This window comes from Pipra filicauda, unplaced genomic scaffold (assembly GCF_003945595.2).
Source record: "Pipra filicauda isolate LSUMZ 115617 unplaced genomic scaffold, ASM394559v2 scaffold73_size2923735_pilon, whole genome shotgun sequence".
Lineage (NCBI taxonomy): Eukaryota > Metazoa > Chordata > Aves > Passeriformes > Pipridae > Pipra > Pipra filicauda.
The window spans coordinates 850406-866264 of record NW_024104909.1 but is presented as its reverse complement, the minus strand read 5'-3'; the positions used below and the strand labels follow the sequence as shown (position 1 = coordinate 866264).

At 54.0% G+C, this 15859-nt stretch overlaps 2 protein-coding genes across 2 annotated transcripts; one reads left to right on the top strand and one right to left on the bottom strand.

Moving 5' to 3' along the window:
- Positions 1 to 290: 290 nt before the first annotated feature.
- On the bottom strand, positions 291 to 3406 carry LOC114003668 (deoxyribonuclease-1-like). Its single transcript, XM_027750892.2, has 8 exons — positions 3260 to 3406; positions 2590 to 2678; positions 2341 to 2424; positions 2085 to 2200; positions 1187 to 1299; positions 755 to 909; positions 582 to 678; positions 291 to 344 (listed from the first exon to the last, which is right to left on the bottom strand). The coding sequence occupies exons 1-8, from the start codon at positions 3404 to 3406 to the stop codon at positions 291 to 293; spliced, it is 855 nt and encodes a 284-aa protein (XP_027606693.2).
- Positions 3407 to 6521: 3115 nt separating this feature from the next.
- Positions 6522 to 14814, top strand: CUNH7orf26 (chromosome unknown C7orf26 homolog). The gene is made up of 6 exons (XM_027750870.2): positions 6522 to 6759; positions 7876 to 8097; positions 9411 to 9576; positions 11292 to 11819; positions 13507 to 13546; positions 14081 to 14814. Exons 1-6 carry the CDS (start codon positions 6568 to 6570, stop codon positions 14286 to 14288), a joined length of 1356 nt encoding a protein of 451 aa, XP_027606671.2. The 5' UTR covers positions 6522 to 6567; the 3' UTR covers positions 14289 to 14814.
- Positions 14815 to 15859: the final 1045 nt, after the last annotated feature.

Genomic DNA, 15859 nt, shown 5'->3' with positions numbered 1-15859 from the left:
TCCATGGCAGGAGGGTCCCCCAGCCCCGGAGACCTCCCTGGCAGGGGATGGGGGACTTGAATGCCGGGGGCTGCTGGGGAGACTAAAGGGACCTTCCCTCCAGAGTTGCAAAGGCTGGAAGAGGCTGATTTTTAATGGAAGCAGAGAGCATCCCACTCCCACAAGATCCAAAAGAGTGGCTCCTTGCAGAGATAGTGGGCAGCTTGGCTAGCACTTGTGGCATGTGGGCTTCCACGAAGGCTGCAGGTGCACGCCGGGATGTCCTGGTAGCCACCGGCACAGGGACGGGCTCAGCGGGCTTTCAGGGTCACCTCCACAGGGAAATGGTCACTGACGGCCAAAGCCTGGGTGTGGGAGAGAGCAGAGAGGGCCTGAGCTCATCCAGACACTGGGATGGCTGGCTGAGACCCCAACCCCCAAATTTAGACCATATCCCAAACTGCTCAGTCTAGGGGGTTGATTCAGTGTAAGACTTGGGGTTGAGCCACCCTGGGGAACAAGGAACCCACCCACGCTCCCAGGAGGTATGGTGGGGTGGATCCCAGTGCTGGTGGGCCCATGTGCCCTGGCCCCTCACTCACATCCTTGCTCTGGAGGTGGAATTTCTGCTGGAAGTTGTTGACAGTGGCGGAGCCGGGATCGATGTCTTGGCGCAGGGCGGTGCCGCAGGCGACGATGCTGCCGGGGCGGCACGAGGGTGTGAGTGCCTGCCAGCCCCCCCGTGCCAGCCACTGCCCCCCGCCAGGGCACCCACCGGTCGTAGGCACAGTCGGTGTCGGCCACGGTGGTGTCGGCGCTGTCGGGGATGAGCCACTCGCAGGCGCGCAGGGAGCGCAGGCGGATGGACGGCCACTGCGAGCTGGTCACGTAGGCACAGTCGGCGTTGAAGTCACCCAGCAAGATGATGTCCTGCAGGGCAGCGTGTTGTGTCCTTGCCCATGGACCTTACGGGTCAGCAGGGGCTCCCTAATTTCTTAAGGGGTGGCGACAAACCCCCCTGGGGCACTGCAGTGCACGGGGACAAGCCCCCTGTAAAGGCAGCGGAGACAACGTGAAGCTCCCTGCCTGGAGATTGCTGGGGTGGCATCTGCTCTAAGGGGTACAAGAGGCCTCCCATGGGACAAGTCCATCCACTTGCCCACTCAGCTGCCCTCAGAGAGGAGCTGAGCTCACTGCCATTGCTTACATTAGTCCCCCACTTGTTGATGACGTCGGTGTAGACGTCGTAGAGCGCATCGATCTCTTCTGCCGCATGGCTGGGCTCGGAATGCAGGGGCACCAACACGAACTCCTGAACCTCTGCCACACAGGTGGTTGTCAGCCCTCACCTCAGCTGCAGCAACTGAGAAGGGAGCAGGAACGACAGGGACCACCCTGGCCAAGCCCCAGCTACCAGCTGGGAAAAGCTGCTGCAGGGAAAGGGTGTCTGTGGTGGTGTGTGTGTCCTCCAGACTGGAATTTCCTGTGGGGAACTGCATCCATTTGTGTAGGGTTTGCTGCTTGTTTCCTGTCAGCTTTTCCAAGCCACCATGGTTTGGGGAAGGAGATGGAGGTGGGAGAGATGGGAGAGTGTATGTGCCCTGAGGAGGTTCTAAGGAGGTGGAGGTGATGGCATGGGGTAGGTGATGGAACAAGGTGGGAAACGGGACATGATGGGAGATGGCAGAGATGGGGGACGACAGGCAATGGGAGATGGTACATGAGGGAGATGGAACCCAAGAGGAGGAAGCAGATGGCGGGATATGGCACAAGATGGGAGGCAGCAAATAATGGGATGCAGGACACGATGGGAAACAGCTGGAGGTGTGAAATGGCACACAGCTGAACAGAACACATGGTGGGAAATGACAGACAACGGGATGTGATGGGAATTGACAGGAGATGGCACATGGTGGGAAAGAGCAGGCAGTGCCAGCCATGCTGAGCAGGTATGTAGGACCCCTGAGCACCCACGGGTGGGAGATGGTCCCACTGCACTAAAGGACCCTTGTGGAGCCCAGTTGGCAGGCATAGCTCTGGGCTCAGCCCTCTGTGGAGGGGACCCTGTGCCAGGTCTGGCATCCCCCAACAGCAGCTCTGCTCACGTGTGGTGGGCGAGGAGAACTTCACAATGAAGGGCTCCCTGCTGAAGGTGTCGTTCCCACAGGACTCGCAGCCATCGTCGTAGTAGTAACTTCCCAGCACGGAGACCATGTCCGACCTGAGGGAGGAGAGCAGGGCAGCCCCCAGCACAGCTCCTGGCACAGACAGGACCTCTAAAGGTACCCATTGCCCTTTGGGGGTTGCTGGGGAGGGCAGCAGGTGACACAGGGGACACTGGACCCTGGTGACATCCCTTACCTGTAGACGAAGAGGTACTGCTCTTTGTAGCTGGTCCGACCCAGGGGGATGCTGACCAAAAAGCTGTAGGGCTGCCCAGAAGCACTGGGGGGGAGATGTGGAGAGGGTGAGAGGAGGCTCCTGGTGCTCCCCAGCACCCATCAGGCTCTCTCCAGCTGAGCCAGGGTGCCTTGGCATGGTGAGATGCCAGCTGGGATCCAGCCCAGCATCCCATTTGCAGTCACTCTCACACTGTGCCATCAGGGTCACCTGTTGAGCTGGTCCATGAGCTTGTCCACGGCACTCAGGTCGGCATCCCGGACCTCCTGCACCAGGATGATGTCGTACTCTGACAGGATCTGGGGGGACAAGCTCAGAGCTGCTCTCCCCTGGCCGAGAGCTGCTCATGGGACACCCATGGGTGCCTCAGCTGGGCTGCAGAGGCTCCCAGGCTGGCAGTGGGAGGCAGCAGGGCGTTTCCCACCCCTCCCTGCGTCTGCACCAGAAACCCCAAAGACCCTACAGCAGCTGTGCTGGATCAGAGCAAGGGATGGATTCCCCCTGACACCCCTCCCCACCTCCCTCACTGTCCCAGGGAAGGGGCTCCTTTGCTGGTCTTCTCTGCCTTGGAAGGACCCTGGGATCACACAGACCCATCTGTCTACTACCATCATCCCAGCAGCTGCTCTGAGGGAGGAACCTGGGCAGCACCAAGCATTGCCCACCCTGGACTGGGCATCAGCAAGAGTGGAGATGGCCTGAGGTGGGAGATGGTGACGAGGGATGAGCAGATGGGTGAGTGAAGGGAGGTTTGGATGGATGGACGGATGGATGGATGGATGGATGGATGCCTACAGAAAGCTGGTGTCCCACTGTCCCAGGGTCACTGCGTCCCAGAGAGCAGAGAGTGTCCAGGCCTGCTCCTCTCCCCTGCACTCACAGAGACGATGATGTTTGCCACGGTCTGGTTGGACATCTTGGTGTCCCCAAAGGCCTTGATGTTGAAGGCGCCGACCTTCAGCGCGGTGGCCACGTGCAGCAGGAGAGCTGCAGCCAGCAGGGACAGCACCAGCTGGGAGGCTGCCATCCTGTGTGCAGAGGGACAGGGAGGGGCTCAGCCCTCCTGGATGGGATAGGGTTTTGGCACAAGTGGTGGAGGTGACCAGATCAATCCCACTGGCCATACTGGTTGAACCACCAGGATCCAGGGATTGTGTACATCCATCACGTGGGGCCTCATCCTGCCTGTCCCTCCTGGAGGGAGGCCAGACCACTCACGAGGCCAGAGAGGAAAATTCACTGGCAAAAGAGTAAATGCCATTTCATGGTGACACAGAACGGTCCCTTCCTCATTCACCGTGCTCAGCTCGGACACCTCTCCTGGCCTGGGGTGGGTGGCAGTGGCCAGGGACACTGAGGTCCTTTGGCTTGTGCCTCTCCCACCTCTCCTTGCATCTGTGCCAGAGACCCCAGAGACCCTTCAGCAACTGTGCTAGGACAGAGGAAGGGATGGATGCCCCCCAGCACTCCTCCCCATCTCCCTTCCCGCCTGGAACATCCTCACCTGGGGTATCCTGCCCCCCATTTCCCAGCACTGCCCCTGCCCCATCCTCACCCACGCTGTCGTCCCTCAGGACCCCTCACCGAGGCAGCACAGCAGCTCCTACCCACGGGGGAAGGCTTTTGGGAAGTATTCCCGTGGCACTCCGCTCCCTGGGGTAATATTTCACCAGTGTGTGGGATCTGAGCCCTGCCCAAGCCCAGGTGCCCCAAGCAGGAACCTGATAAGACGGACTGAGAGGACAGGCAAACACACCAGCTTTTGGCACAACAAATTCCAGCCCCAGGAAGGTTGTGCTGCCTCAGGGCTTGCTTTTTCTTCTGGGGAAGCTGCTCCCCCTAAACCCTCACCTTTCCCACTTGCACCCTCGCTGTGGCTGCAAACACTTCCCTCCAACACCGCAGTCCCCCTGGCTGGTAACACAGAGATTCAGTAATGCCACAATTTGGTCATGCCAAAAATTGCCCATAGCCCCACAAATCCTCCCCACTCCCCGGGGGGCACAGCAGCCTCTGCACCTCCCAGGCAGAGACACCTATGAGGACCCTGAGCTGTTCCCAGGCTCAGCCCCGGCAGAGCGTCTTGGCAAAATTAGGCCAAGCTGGAGAAGGTGGCACTGGGGAGCTCCTGTGGTGCGGGAGGAGAGGGGAGCAGGACATACCTTTGGTGTCATCCAAGGACTCTGGAAGGGGAAGGATCTGCACCTGCATTTATGGGGAGGGACGTGCTCACCTTGCCAAGTGGTTGCCCGGCCAAGGAACATGTGAGGCCGCAGGCTCCATATGGCATTTTTCACGGAAATAAAGGTCTGCTCAGTGCAAAAAGAGCCCTTTCAGCCACTGCCAATACCTCCTGTCACAGGTAAGGCTGAGAACGTGTTGGAGTGGATTAAAATGCCAAGAGATCCCAGAGACCACTCCTGGAGTGTGGCAGCTCCCCGATGTGGGACATGGGCAGCTCTCACTCATCAACAGACACAATTTCTCTTAAAAAATGTTTATTTCACAAACATGAATCATTCCCACCCAGCACATTTCCACCCCTACATTTCCAACAAGGTGGGTGTTCCAAGGCCAGCAGGAACCCGGTGCCAGGGGCTGAGGGCATCCAGTGCATCCCAGTGTGGTGCTGCCACTCTGGTCTCTGGGTGGGAAGCCAAGCTGGAACTGCCAAAAAGCACCACATCCCTGGCATGGTGCCTGTCCCCAGAGCCTCCCCAGGCGGTCACACGGCTCAGCCCCATCCCTGGGAGGGCTGTGAGGTGCCAGGGGGTGGCAGCCCCCCCCCCCCCACCCACTCCCCCTGCTCACCCCAGCTCTGCCTCAGCGGCCTTGGCCAATGTCCTGGTGTTCCCAGTGTTCCCGGTGCTCCCAGCCTCCAAAGGCAGATGTTGGGTTTCCCAGGAGGGCCATGCCAGGCCCCTAGAAGTGTGCAGTGATCCTGAGGGGCTGGGGGGCCCCTGCCAGCCCCCTCTCCTGGAGCCAGGCACACCTCAGAGAAGGGGGGCTTCCCATAGAGGGATTAGGGCTCGGCCTAGACCCCAACAGGCTCCCCAGGTTGGGCCCGGGGCCTGGCTCCCCCAGCCAAGACCCTCCATGGCCAGTCCCTCTTCAGGTCAAGACCCTCTCAAGAACCAGACCCAGGACCAAAACCCCCCTGGGCCAAGATCTCCCCAGGGCCAGTTCCCTCCTGAGTCAGCCCCAGGCCCAGCCCTCCAGGTCCAAGAACTCCCCAGGTCTAGGCTCCCCCCCAGGTCAAGCCCCCCTGGCTCAGCCCCAAGATCTCTCCAGGGCCAAGACCTTTCCCAGGGCCAGATCCATCCTGAGTCAAGACCCCCTGAGTCAGCCCCAGGCCCAGCACTCCAGGGACAACACACCCCCAGGTCCTACCCCCCCGAAATTAAGATCCCTTGGTTGAGCCCCTCAGACCCTTCCAGAGCCCCTCAAGACCCTTCCAGAGCCAAGATCCCCCCAGGTTCAATTCCCTCCCAAGTCAAGACCCCCTGAGTGAGTCCCAGCTCCAGCCCCCCTGCTGGAGCCAAAATCCCCCCTGGCTCATTGCTCAGGGCCAAAATGCCCCCAGGGCCATTTCCCTCCCAAATTAAGAGACCTCCTGAGTCAGCCCCAGGCCCAGCTCCAAGGGCCGATATCCCCCAGGGCCAATATCCCCCCAGGTCCAGGTTGAGACCTCTTGGCTCGGCCCCAGGCACAGCCCCCCCCGGGGCCAATATCCCCCCTGGCTCAGCCCCAGGGCTCATCTCTCCAGGGCCAAGATGCCCCCAGGGCCAGTTCATTCCCAAGTTAAGAGACTTCCTGAGTCAGCCCAAGGACCAGCCCCCATGGCCGATATTCCCCCCCCGGTCCCCCCAGGTCGAGACTCCATGGTTCAGCCCCAAGACCAGGCCCCCGGGCCAAGATCCCTCGAGAGCCAAGATCCTTCCAGGTCCAGGCTCTCCCAGCTCAGACCCCGAGCCAAGACCCCCCAAGGGCCGGGTCTGTCCTGGCCGAACCCCCCCCAGCCCCAGCCCCCCCCTCCCGCCAGGGGGCGCTGCCGGCGGCGCCCGCGCGTGGCCCTTTTGTCCTTTGCGGGCCGCCGTAGCGCCCGCCCGTCCGCGCCGCCGAGGGGAGGCCGCGCCGGGGCCGGGCCGGGAACGGGACCGGGAGCGGGAACGGGACGGGAGAGGGGCCATGAGCGACATCCGGCACTCGCTGCTGCGGCGGGACGCGCTGAGCGCCGCCAAGGAGGTGCTGTACCACCTGGACATCTACTTCAGCAGCCAGCTGCAGAACGCGCCGCTGCCGCTCGTGGACAAGGGCCCCACCGAGCTGCTCGAGGAGTTCCTCTTCCAGGTCCCCAAGGAGCGCGGGGCCCCGCCCAAGGTGCGACACGGGCACCCCGGCACACCCCGGGGCTGAGGGCGGACACAGCCCCGGGCAGTGGGTGTAGAGGGGAGGCCCCCAGAGCCTTGGACGGGGCTGCCGCTGCACCATGAGGGTCCCAGGGGCGGGGGCTGCTGCTGGAGACCGAGGGATTAGAAGGGCAAGGTGGGAGCCCTGAAGAGCTGCTGCTGGAGGCCAAAGCCTTGGAAGGGCAGGATGAGGTCCCTGAGGGGCTGTTGCTGGAAACCAGGGGCTTGGAAGGGCGGGATGGGGTCCCTGAAGAGCTGCTGCTGAAGATCGAGGGCTTGGAAGAACAGGATGAGGTCCCTGAGGAGCTGCTGCTGGAGACCAAAGCCTTGGAAGGGCAGGATTAGGTCCCTGGGGGGCTGTTGCTGGAGACTAAGGCTTTGGAAGAAAGGGATGGAGTCCCTGAGGAGCTGCTGCTGAAGACAGGCCCCAAAAAGACAGCACAGGCTCCCTGGGGTGCTGGTGACTGAGGGGTTTTTTGGCAGGGATGGGGCTAGCTGACAAGACCCCCATGGGCTGGCCAGGATTCAGGGCTCTCAGGAGGTGTGGTGGGCTTTGAGGGCCCTGGGAACACTCACAGCCCCCCAGTGCTGCAGCTGGGCCCTACCAGGCTTTTTGGATGGGCGTGGGATGGAGCTGGGATGGGGGTCTCAGAGAGCAGCAGTGAGAAACCACAGCTGCTGGTGAGTATTGGGGTGCATGGACCTGGGGCCTGGTGGGCTCCTGGGCCCAGCTCTGTCCCTGCCAGCTGCCCAGCGGTGTCCTCAGAGCTGTTATTTGCAGAGGGAGGGAATATTTTTCACCCCAGCAATGTCAGTCTCATCTCCCAGTCTGTGGGCAGCACTTGCAGGTGCAGCAAGCACCAATCTTGTGTATCCAGGTGTTCAAATACAACCTAAAGCTTTTCAGTGTCACCAGGTAAATGCAGTGGTGGCTCAGAAAGCTTGAATGTGTGTGCTGTGCTTGAAGACTGAGTCCCTCACACCTGAAGGAGGCTCCCAGCCTTTACTGCCCCTGTCTTTTCCACTTGTTTCTTGCTTTTTCAAGACCCCCAGTGTATTTTGCAGCTTTGCTTTTGTTTTCTTTCAGAGACTGAACTCCCTTCAGGAACTCCAGCTCCTTGAGATCATGTGCAATTATTTCCAAGAGCAGACCAAGGACTCAGTCCGGCAGATCATCTTTTCATCTCTGTTCAGCCCCCAAGGGAACAAGGCAGATGACAGCAGGATGGCCCTGCTGGGGAAGCTGGTGTCCATGGCAGTGGCTGTGTGCAGGGTTCCTGTGCTGGAGTGTGCTGCCTTCTGGCTGCAGGTACAGCTCCTGTGCAGGCAGGGATGGCTCAGGGAGGGGGTGAGGGAGTGTTCCAGGATGGATACAGTGACTGGGCACAGTCAGCTGCTCCTCTGTGCTGGTTTCAGATGACAAAACAGCTGCCCCTCCGCCTGTGCTCATGTTCATTCCTGTGCTCCAGCATCAGGAAGAGCTTTTGCCAATTCATTCATGGAAGAAAAACAGTAGGGTTGATGTTTCTTTTTTACTGTCAGTGAAAGTTTTATTAATTCCCCCCAACCCCATGCACATTGAAAGGGCTCAGTGAGAATTTGACCAACACAGGGAACAAACCTTGGCAGTTCATGGTCACCTTGCTTGAAGAAGCCAAGGAGTTTGGGAAATAAACCCTGCCTGATGTGCAGGTCTGTGCATGGAAGAGGCATCTCTCTTGAGATTTGGGCACAAAATACCTGCGTCTGTCTTCCATGAGTGTGGTATGTCAGGGATCTCCTCTGTCTTCCCCTTTTCCTGTTGAGATTTCCCACTGTAAACCTTGGGAAGTGCAGTTCCTGCTGCCTTCATGGGATGTGCAGAAGTCACCTGGTTTTGATGGAAGGGGAAGAGCAGAAAGAATGTGCTGGGAGGGAAAGGTGGGAGAAGTAGGACCAGCAATTTTTCCTTGGGGTCACTTTTCCCACCTGGTGAGCCTTGGGAGAGGAGGATAGGATGTAACCTGGATAGCAGGAGAAGGTGTATTTTTTTGCAGATTGCAGCTTTTAAAAGGCCTGAGGATTGCACAGAATTTTTTCCACATTAAAAATATCAGGTGTGACTGGGAGGTCACTGAACTGGTTGAACCAATTGAACTCCAGAACTGTGTTAGAATTGTGGAGTCACAGAATGGTTTGGGCTGGAAGGGACCCTAAAGCTCACCCAGTCCACCCCCTGCCACAGGCAGGGGCACCTTCCACTAGCCCAGGTTGCTCCAAGCCCCATCCAACCTGGCCTTGGACACTTCCAGGGATGGGGCAGCCACAGCTTCTCTGGGCAACCTGTGCCAGGGCCTCCCCACCCTCACAAGGAAGAAATGTTACTGAAGTAGTAAAAAAAAAAAATCTCCAAGTCACAATATTGATTTGAAAGGTTTTAATTTTAAACCACGGATACTTTAAGCATGAATTATCACCACCTATTTTTATATTGAGATATAGTGATTTTGGTTTTGTCCAAGTGGATGTTTGATATGCTGAGAGAGAGAAAGCACACTGCTCTTTTGGGAAAGTGAGGACACAGATGTTGGAGCAGCCCTGTGACAGGGTGTAATCTGCTTTCCTCATGTGCCACCCCCTCAGAGAACCCCTGCTGTGTTCTGTGTGAGGTTGGCCCGGGCACTGGTTGACGACTACTGCAACTTGGTGCCAGGCTCCATCCAGACCCTGAAGCAGATCTTCAGTGCCAGCCCTCGCTTCTGCTGCCAGTTCATCACATCTGTCACAGCTCTCTACGACCTCTCTTCAGGTAAGTGTTTCCCAGCTGTGTCTTTCCAAGTAAGAGGTGCGACACAACACAAATTAACTGTTGCAAGAGAATTAACTGCTCGGATGCTAAAGAGGTGTTACCAAGAATTATTGCCAGAAGCAGCTCAGGGGTGTGGCTGTTGCCTCATCTGGCACTGGGGTAAGAATAAAAATAACCACTCCGTGGCTGAGTCGTAGAATCCAAGAACAGTTTGAGTTGGAAGGGACCTTAAATCTCATCTCGTTCCACCCCCTGCCCTGGGCAGGGACACCTTCCACTAGCCCAGGTTGCTCCAAGCCCTGTCCAACCTGGCCTTGGACACTTCCAGGGCTGGGGCAGCCACAGCTTCTCTGGATAAAAGAGAGAGTGTTTGCTGGAGAAGCAGCCAGGTAACACCTGACACAAAGGGCATTGTCCCCCACAGAGGGCAAAGGACACGGGGACCTTATTGACTGAGCAGCTCTGGGAGTGAAAGCTGATCTGTCTGGGCTGGGCAGTCAGACCTGAGGTAGACTCAGGGCTGCCTGTCAGGCTGATTCCTTCCAAAAAGGGGAGAAACACAAATTCTGAATGTTTGCAAGCCAGAGCAGGATTTCTGTGGAGCAGTGACAAGAAATACATAATCAACAGCATATCTCCAGTGCACTCTTTAACTATGAGTGTGACTGCCAGTGATACAACCTGTCTGAGGTGGTTGTTAATCAGACACACGAGGTTGTCTAAAATAAGTTTGATTTAGCTTTACTCAGTAACAGAGAGCTTATGGTAGACCAGGGAACAACCATACACTAAATACCAACATCACCTATAATCCAGAAAAGCAAATGCTGTTTGTTATCAATAAAGGAAAAGTTTTGCATGGTCTTCTCCAGATAAACAGCTTGACATTACTGAGGGTGAGGGAGAGGCTTAGACTTCATGGTGGTTTTTTTAAGTATTTGTTAGAGCTCAAAGTGTATTTTGTATCTCAGTATTTTTATATCTGTTTTGTGCAACCACTTGGAAGTTCATCCAGGTAATTAAAAGACATGCCAGAAAGGACACAGCATGAGTTATAGGAAGCAATTTTTTCATTCCTTCATTTATTTGAGATGTTTTTGGTGACCCAAGAAAAGGGAGCTTGCTCTTCAAATCCAGCAGCCTGTGACAGGATGATTACTGGCAAGTCAGGGTTTCTCTTGTCTGTAGTCAAGTTCATGAGCACCTTTCACTTCTTATTTGAAGCTTTACATAATCTTATAATCCTGTACATGTCATGTGATCATATTATTACGTTGTTTTACCTAAACATGTTTGTTTAGGTAAGTCTTAAAGGAAATGAGTTGAATGATTGGCACTTCCTTCTCTTCACCCAACAAGTTTTTCCTATTTCCCTTGCCCCTTGTACTTCCTGTGGCAAGGGATAAAGGGAGACTGAATTTAGGGAAGAAATGAGCAGATGATGGGTGGGAGAGAAGAAAACGACAAAAGAAGCTTTGCTGGGAGAGGGGATAAATGTTGGCGTTTGGTGGTGTCTTTGGAATAGGTGGAGAAGGTGAAGTTGGCAGGAACATGGTTGTATCTTCTCTGTGTCTTGAGAAAAGGAGCAGAATTGGGAAGGCATCATTGTGACAGTGCAGGAAGGGTGTGTGTGAGAGACTAATTAAAGACTAAATTAAAGTCCCGTGCTTCAGTGCAAGGCTCAGCTTACCCAACACCAACTTTCCTCTCTCCAGATGACCTCATCCCTCCTTCAGACCTGCTGGAGCTGATCGTTTCCTGGATCTTTGAGGACCCCCGTTTGATCCTCATCACCTTCCTGAACACTCCCATTGCAGCCAACCTGCCCATAGGGTTTTTGGAGCTCACCCCGCTGACCGGACTGATCCGCTGGTGCGTGAAGGCCCCCCTGGCCTACAAGAGGAAGAAGAAAGCCTCTCTCTCCAATGGACACGCTCCCAGCAAAATTGCCAAGGACTCGGCTTCAGGAGAAGACAAAGATTGCCACCAGCTGTACTCAAAGCTGCACCTGAGTGTCCTGCAGGTTCTTATGATGCTTCAGGGGCACTTGACGGAGAAGAACCTTTACGGGCGCCTGGGGCTGGTGCCCTTTGACCACGTGGTTCCGCTGGTCGAGGAAATCAACAGACTGTCTGATGAACTCAATCCTCTCAATGCATCCAAAGAGATTGAACTGGCTCTGGACAGGCTGGCCCAGGCTTTGCAAGTGGCCATGGCATCGGGAGCACTCCTGTGCACTAGAGGTGAGTTGTTGGTGGGGCTGGTACAGACCCTGGCACAGGATTCTTTTCCTCCAGTGTGCAGAAGTTGTAAGAGGGGGTTTTGGAGTGAGGGGAGTGAAGATCAACGTGCTCACAGCAGGATTAGTAGTTTGCCCCTCTTGGAAAGCAATAGTGCAGGAAATAGCTCAGGGAAAATAGCTGGATGGAGAATAAGAGAGATCACTGATGTAGGTGACATGCATTGCTTTGAACTGATCCTCAACCCTGCAGTGTGCACAAGGGGGTTAAACCTGGGTGTCTGGCACAGGGACAAATTTGTTCCCCTCAGAATTGCTTGTAGCTATTTAAAAAGCACTGTCCAGTTGTGCCTCAGTTTGACATCTCTGAGTTTGCCTGCTGGAGGAGAGTCCATGAAGCACATAAACCCACAGGGGGGGTGTGCTAGACAAAGAATTTGTAAAGCAAACAAGCACACTTCATCTGGAACCTCTGGGCGTTCAGCTCACCTGTAATGAGACCCCATTACAGTGTGTGCAATTTCAGTTAAACTTGTTAAAAAAAGGCTGCTAATGTGGTTTTTTTGTCTGGCTTTCCTGTCTCCAAAGCTGGTTCTTTCCAGAAGACCTGCAGAGATGAAAAAGGGAAGTGCCTCAACACAGCACAGAGTCAGCCAGACAGGCTGTTTTCTTGTTGTATTCTCTTGAAAACAGGGAGTTTTGGGTGTGACCAGAAGGCTTAAAGCTCCCCAACCACTGGGACAGTTGGTGCAGACCCCAACTGCAGAGAGTGGCCTCTGCCTAAGCAGGTGCCTAAGGCTTTAGCCCTGGCTGAACCAGTGCTGCTGGTCAATTTTCAGTGTTCTTCTTCCTAATCTTTTATAAAGTAGCTCCAAATGTAATAAGAACAAGCAGAAATTGGAGTTTTTTGAGCTGATGGCTTATTTCAGCTGTGTTGGTTCTTAGTTGTTCACCTGGAACATTCTGAGCACTTGCTCTTACTGTAGAAGGTAGTTCAGTGTAAGGTGCTGCTGAAATATCAGATATCTCAGTGTTTTGGGAGTGGTTCTATCTACAAAGGCAGGTTTGTTCTCCAGCTGTTCCTGAAAGCACTCTATCAGCAGGATATCTTGTTAAATTCCTTGGTTCTAGTTATTCTGCTTGAGCAGAAGTTTGGAGATGGTAAAAAAGGTGCAATTTCTAGTTGACAGATCTCAGCAAAAAAACCCAAAAACAACTCAATCCTTTCTTTACACTGTCAGTGTTTCAAAAACACCAAACCAAGACAAAACAGGCATTGGGTAACCTTTGCCTTGCTTTTCTGATGCCTTTCTCCTCATAAATGCTATATTCAGTGGGCAGTCATGCCTTGTGTTTCCTATGTCTTAGTTACTCCTTGTTGGTATATTGGCATTGGAAAATCCATCCTAAGGCTTGGTCTGCCTTAAATGTCAAACATACAGTACAGTGGCTGGTGTGGAAGGCTGGTGAGATGGAGAACATTTTCTCCCCTGTGGAGGTTTTGGGGCCTGAGAATGGGATTCTGGATGTGTTGATGACTGGTGATGATGACAGATTGCTGATTATTCACTAATTACTCAGTAAAATTACTGATTATTCAGTAATCTGACCTTCCTAGAAAGGACAGCAAAGAGGAAAATCACTCTAATTTCTGCTTCATCCTTATTATTATGTGTTCTGTCCTCTTTCAGATGACTTGAGGACTGTGTGCTCCAGGCTACCACATAACAAGTAAGAGACCTTTCTGCAGCTCTGTTGTTTTTGATGCTTGTTCCAGGACACTTGAGGGCTGTTGAGACAAAATCTCCTCTAAAAATTTATCTTCCTGAAATCTGGCCTTTGCTCACCCAGGGCTACAGGTGACATAATGCTGATTACTTCTTCCCTGGGCTCCTGACTGAAGGGGATTTCAGTGGCTCCCACCTTATATCTGCTCTTGCCCAGCCTGTGTTAAAACAAATACACAGAAAGGGAAATGAAATTCCAGCCAGGAACCTGCCCCTCAGTTGTCCCATCCCCAACTCCCTGCCTGTATTACCTGACCCTAAGCGTAATTGCTTCTTGCCTCTTTGCAAAGAGCGACTGAGTTTAAAAAAAAAGAGGGGGGAAAAGGGAAAAAAAGAGTCTTCTGGAAGCTGCAAAGAGCATAATCGAGTCCCTGTCCTCGCCCCTCAGCTGTGCTGCGCGTCGGGTGCGAGTCGCCCTTGGATTCACCACAGAAGCTGCTCTAACAATCCTCCCTCCTGTCTGGATTTCTCTCCACAGCCTGCTCCAGCTGGTGATCTCGGGTCCAGTGCAGCAGCCCACCCACGGGGCCCTGCCACCAGGATTTTACCCCCACATCCACACCCCTCCGCTGGGATACCCCGCGCACGCCGCTCACCCCGCGCTCCCGGCGCACCCCGCGCTCCCGGCACACCCCGTGCAGACCTTCATTCCAGGAATGACATTCCCGTACCGGCCCATCCGCTAGGACCGAGGCTGCGCGGTGTCCCAGCTCCCCTGAAGCCTGGGGAAGCCTCGAAGATAAAACCAAACTGTCCTGGGAACCACATTTTCCTCTCTGGAGTGAAGCCGAGCGTGAGGGATCGGCCCTTTGGCAGCAGGCGTGGAAGGTTTGGACACGGGATGCAGATACTAAGGGACAAAACAGGGGGTGGGAATATGCAGCAGAAACTCCAAACCTCTGCTGTGTGTGGAAAATCCTTTTGCTCCAAGGGTCTGATATTCCTCAGTCGTGCATTTTTCACCTGGATGTGTTCACGGCACACTGAGCCCAGCTGCTCTGGCTCTGGGGGGGCCAGGAGAAAAGGCCCCGTGTGATTTTTGGGTTTTTCCAAGCTATTCCACCCCAGCCTGCTTGTTTCTTTGTAAATGTTTGTATCTATAGCTACAGAGGATGTGTACACTGTATATTTTTGGAACACAGACATTTGTTTGGGAAGCACAAGGGTAGAGTAAAGCAGCACTTCCTATTAAAGGAACCAATTTAAGAAGCATTGAAACAAATCTGCCATTTCTCTGTCAAACAATTAGAAGAATGAGAATTAAAACAATTAAGATTTTTTTTATCTTTCAGTTGGTTAGAAGGTCCAACTCATTAGGCCTGTGCTAGGGAGGGGACAAAACTCAGTGACCCATCGACCTGCCAGCTGGGGAAATGCCCTTTCCAGACACCTCAGTCAGTGATTCTTGAAAATTTGGGGTGAGATCTGGCGTGTTTTGTTAATGCTGGCTGGCAAACTGGCCAAAGGCTGGCTGTGGTGTTCAGGCCAGCTCTGAGTGGGGCACAGGGATGCATGGGATCATCGGGGAAGGGCGGCAGAACGTGCTGCTCTTGGCACAACAACCAAATGTGGTGTCCAGCCCCTTTCTTGTCGTGCTGTCCTTCTCTGAGCCCCCTCCAAGAGGTGAAAAAGCAGGAAAAGAGGGTTCTTTCTACACATCAGTGGCTGTGACAAGGACCTCTGCTGCTCTGGTCCTTGTGTGAGGTGATGTGGGGGCTCTGGTTCCACACTGGCTGCAAAATAAGGACAAATTAGATGGAAGATGGGAAAGCCTGATTTGAATGAAAGCTGGAAAGGGAACTGTGGCTGTCCTTCTCTGGAAAGGGAAGTTTAATAATAATAATATAATAATAATAATAATAATAATAATAATAATAATAATAATAATAATAATGATGATGGAATAGTTGGAGTTGGAAGGCACCTCTGGATTTCATCTAGTCCAACCCCCACATTATCTAATCTAAATAATAATAATAATAATAGTAGTAATAACAACAACAATAACAATAATAATTTGTATTTCTGATTATTAATTACAATTATTATTGTTATTATTAAAAATAAATCAATATGCCAGTTGGACTTGGTAAGCATTGTAGGTCCTTTCCGACTGAAATATCCTGTCTCAACTCACTTTGTAGAGCTTCGACAACAAGAAAAAACCCTTAAACACTCCTAATTTCAGGATTAGAGTCATTACTGTCACCAAGTCCCTGCACTGTGAGAAGTCTCCCGTGTCCTTCTCCATTGTAGG

Bases quoted from the DNA above. Each gene is read 5' to 3' on its own strand.
- CUNH7orf26 (XM_027750870.2), top strand. From the start codon at position 6,568: ATGAGCGACATCCGGCACTCGCTGCTGCGGCGGGACGCGCTGAGCGCC. The intron at 8,098-9,410 runs GTACAGCTCCTG...CCACCCCCTCAG, and splicing joins GTGCTGCCTTCTGGCTGCAG to AGAACCCCTGCTGTGTTCTG. The intron at 11,820-13,506 runs GTGAGTTGTTGG...GTCCTCTTTCAG, and splicing joins AGCACTCCTGTGCACTAGAG to ATGACTTGAGGACTGTGTGC.
- LOC114003668 (XM_027750892.2), bottom strand. From the start codon at position 3,406: ATGGCAGCCTCCCAGCTGGTGCTGTCCCTGCTGGCTGCAGCTCTCCTG. The intron at 2,679-3,259 runs GTGAGTGCAGGG...TTGTCCCCCCAG, and splicing joins TGGCAAACATCATCGTCTCT to ATCCTGTCAGAGTACGACAT. The intron at 1,300-2,084 runs GTGAGCAGAGCT...CCTGTGTGGCAG, and splicing joins GTTCTCCTCGCCCACCACAC to AGGTTCAGGAGTTCGTGTTG.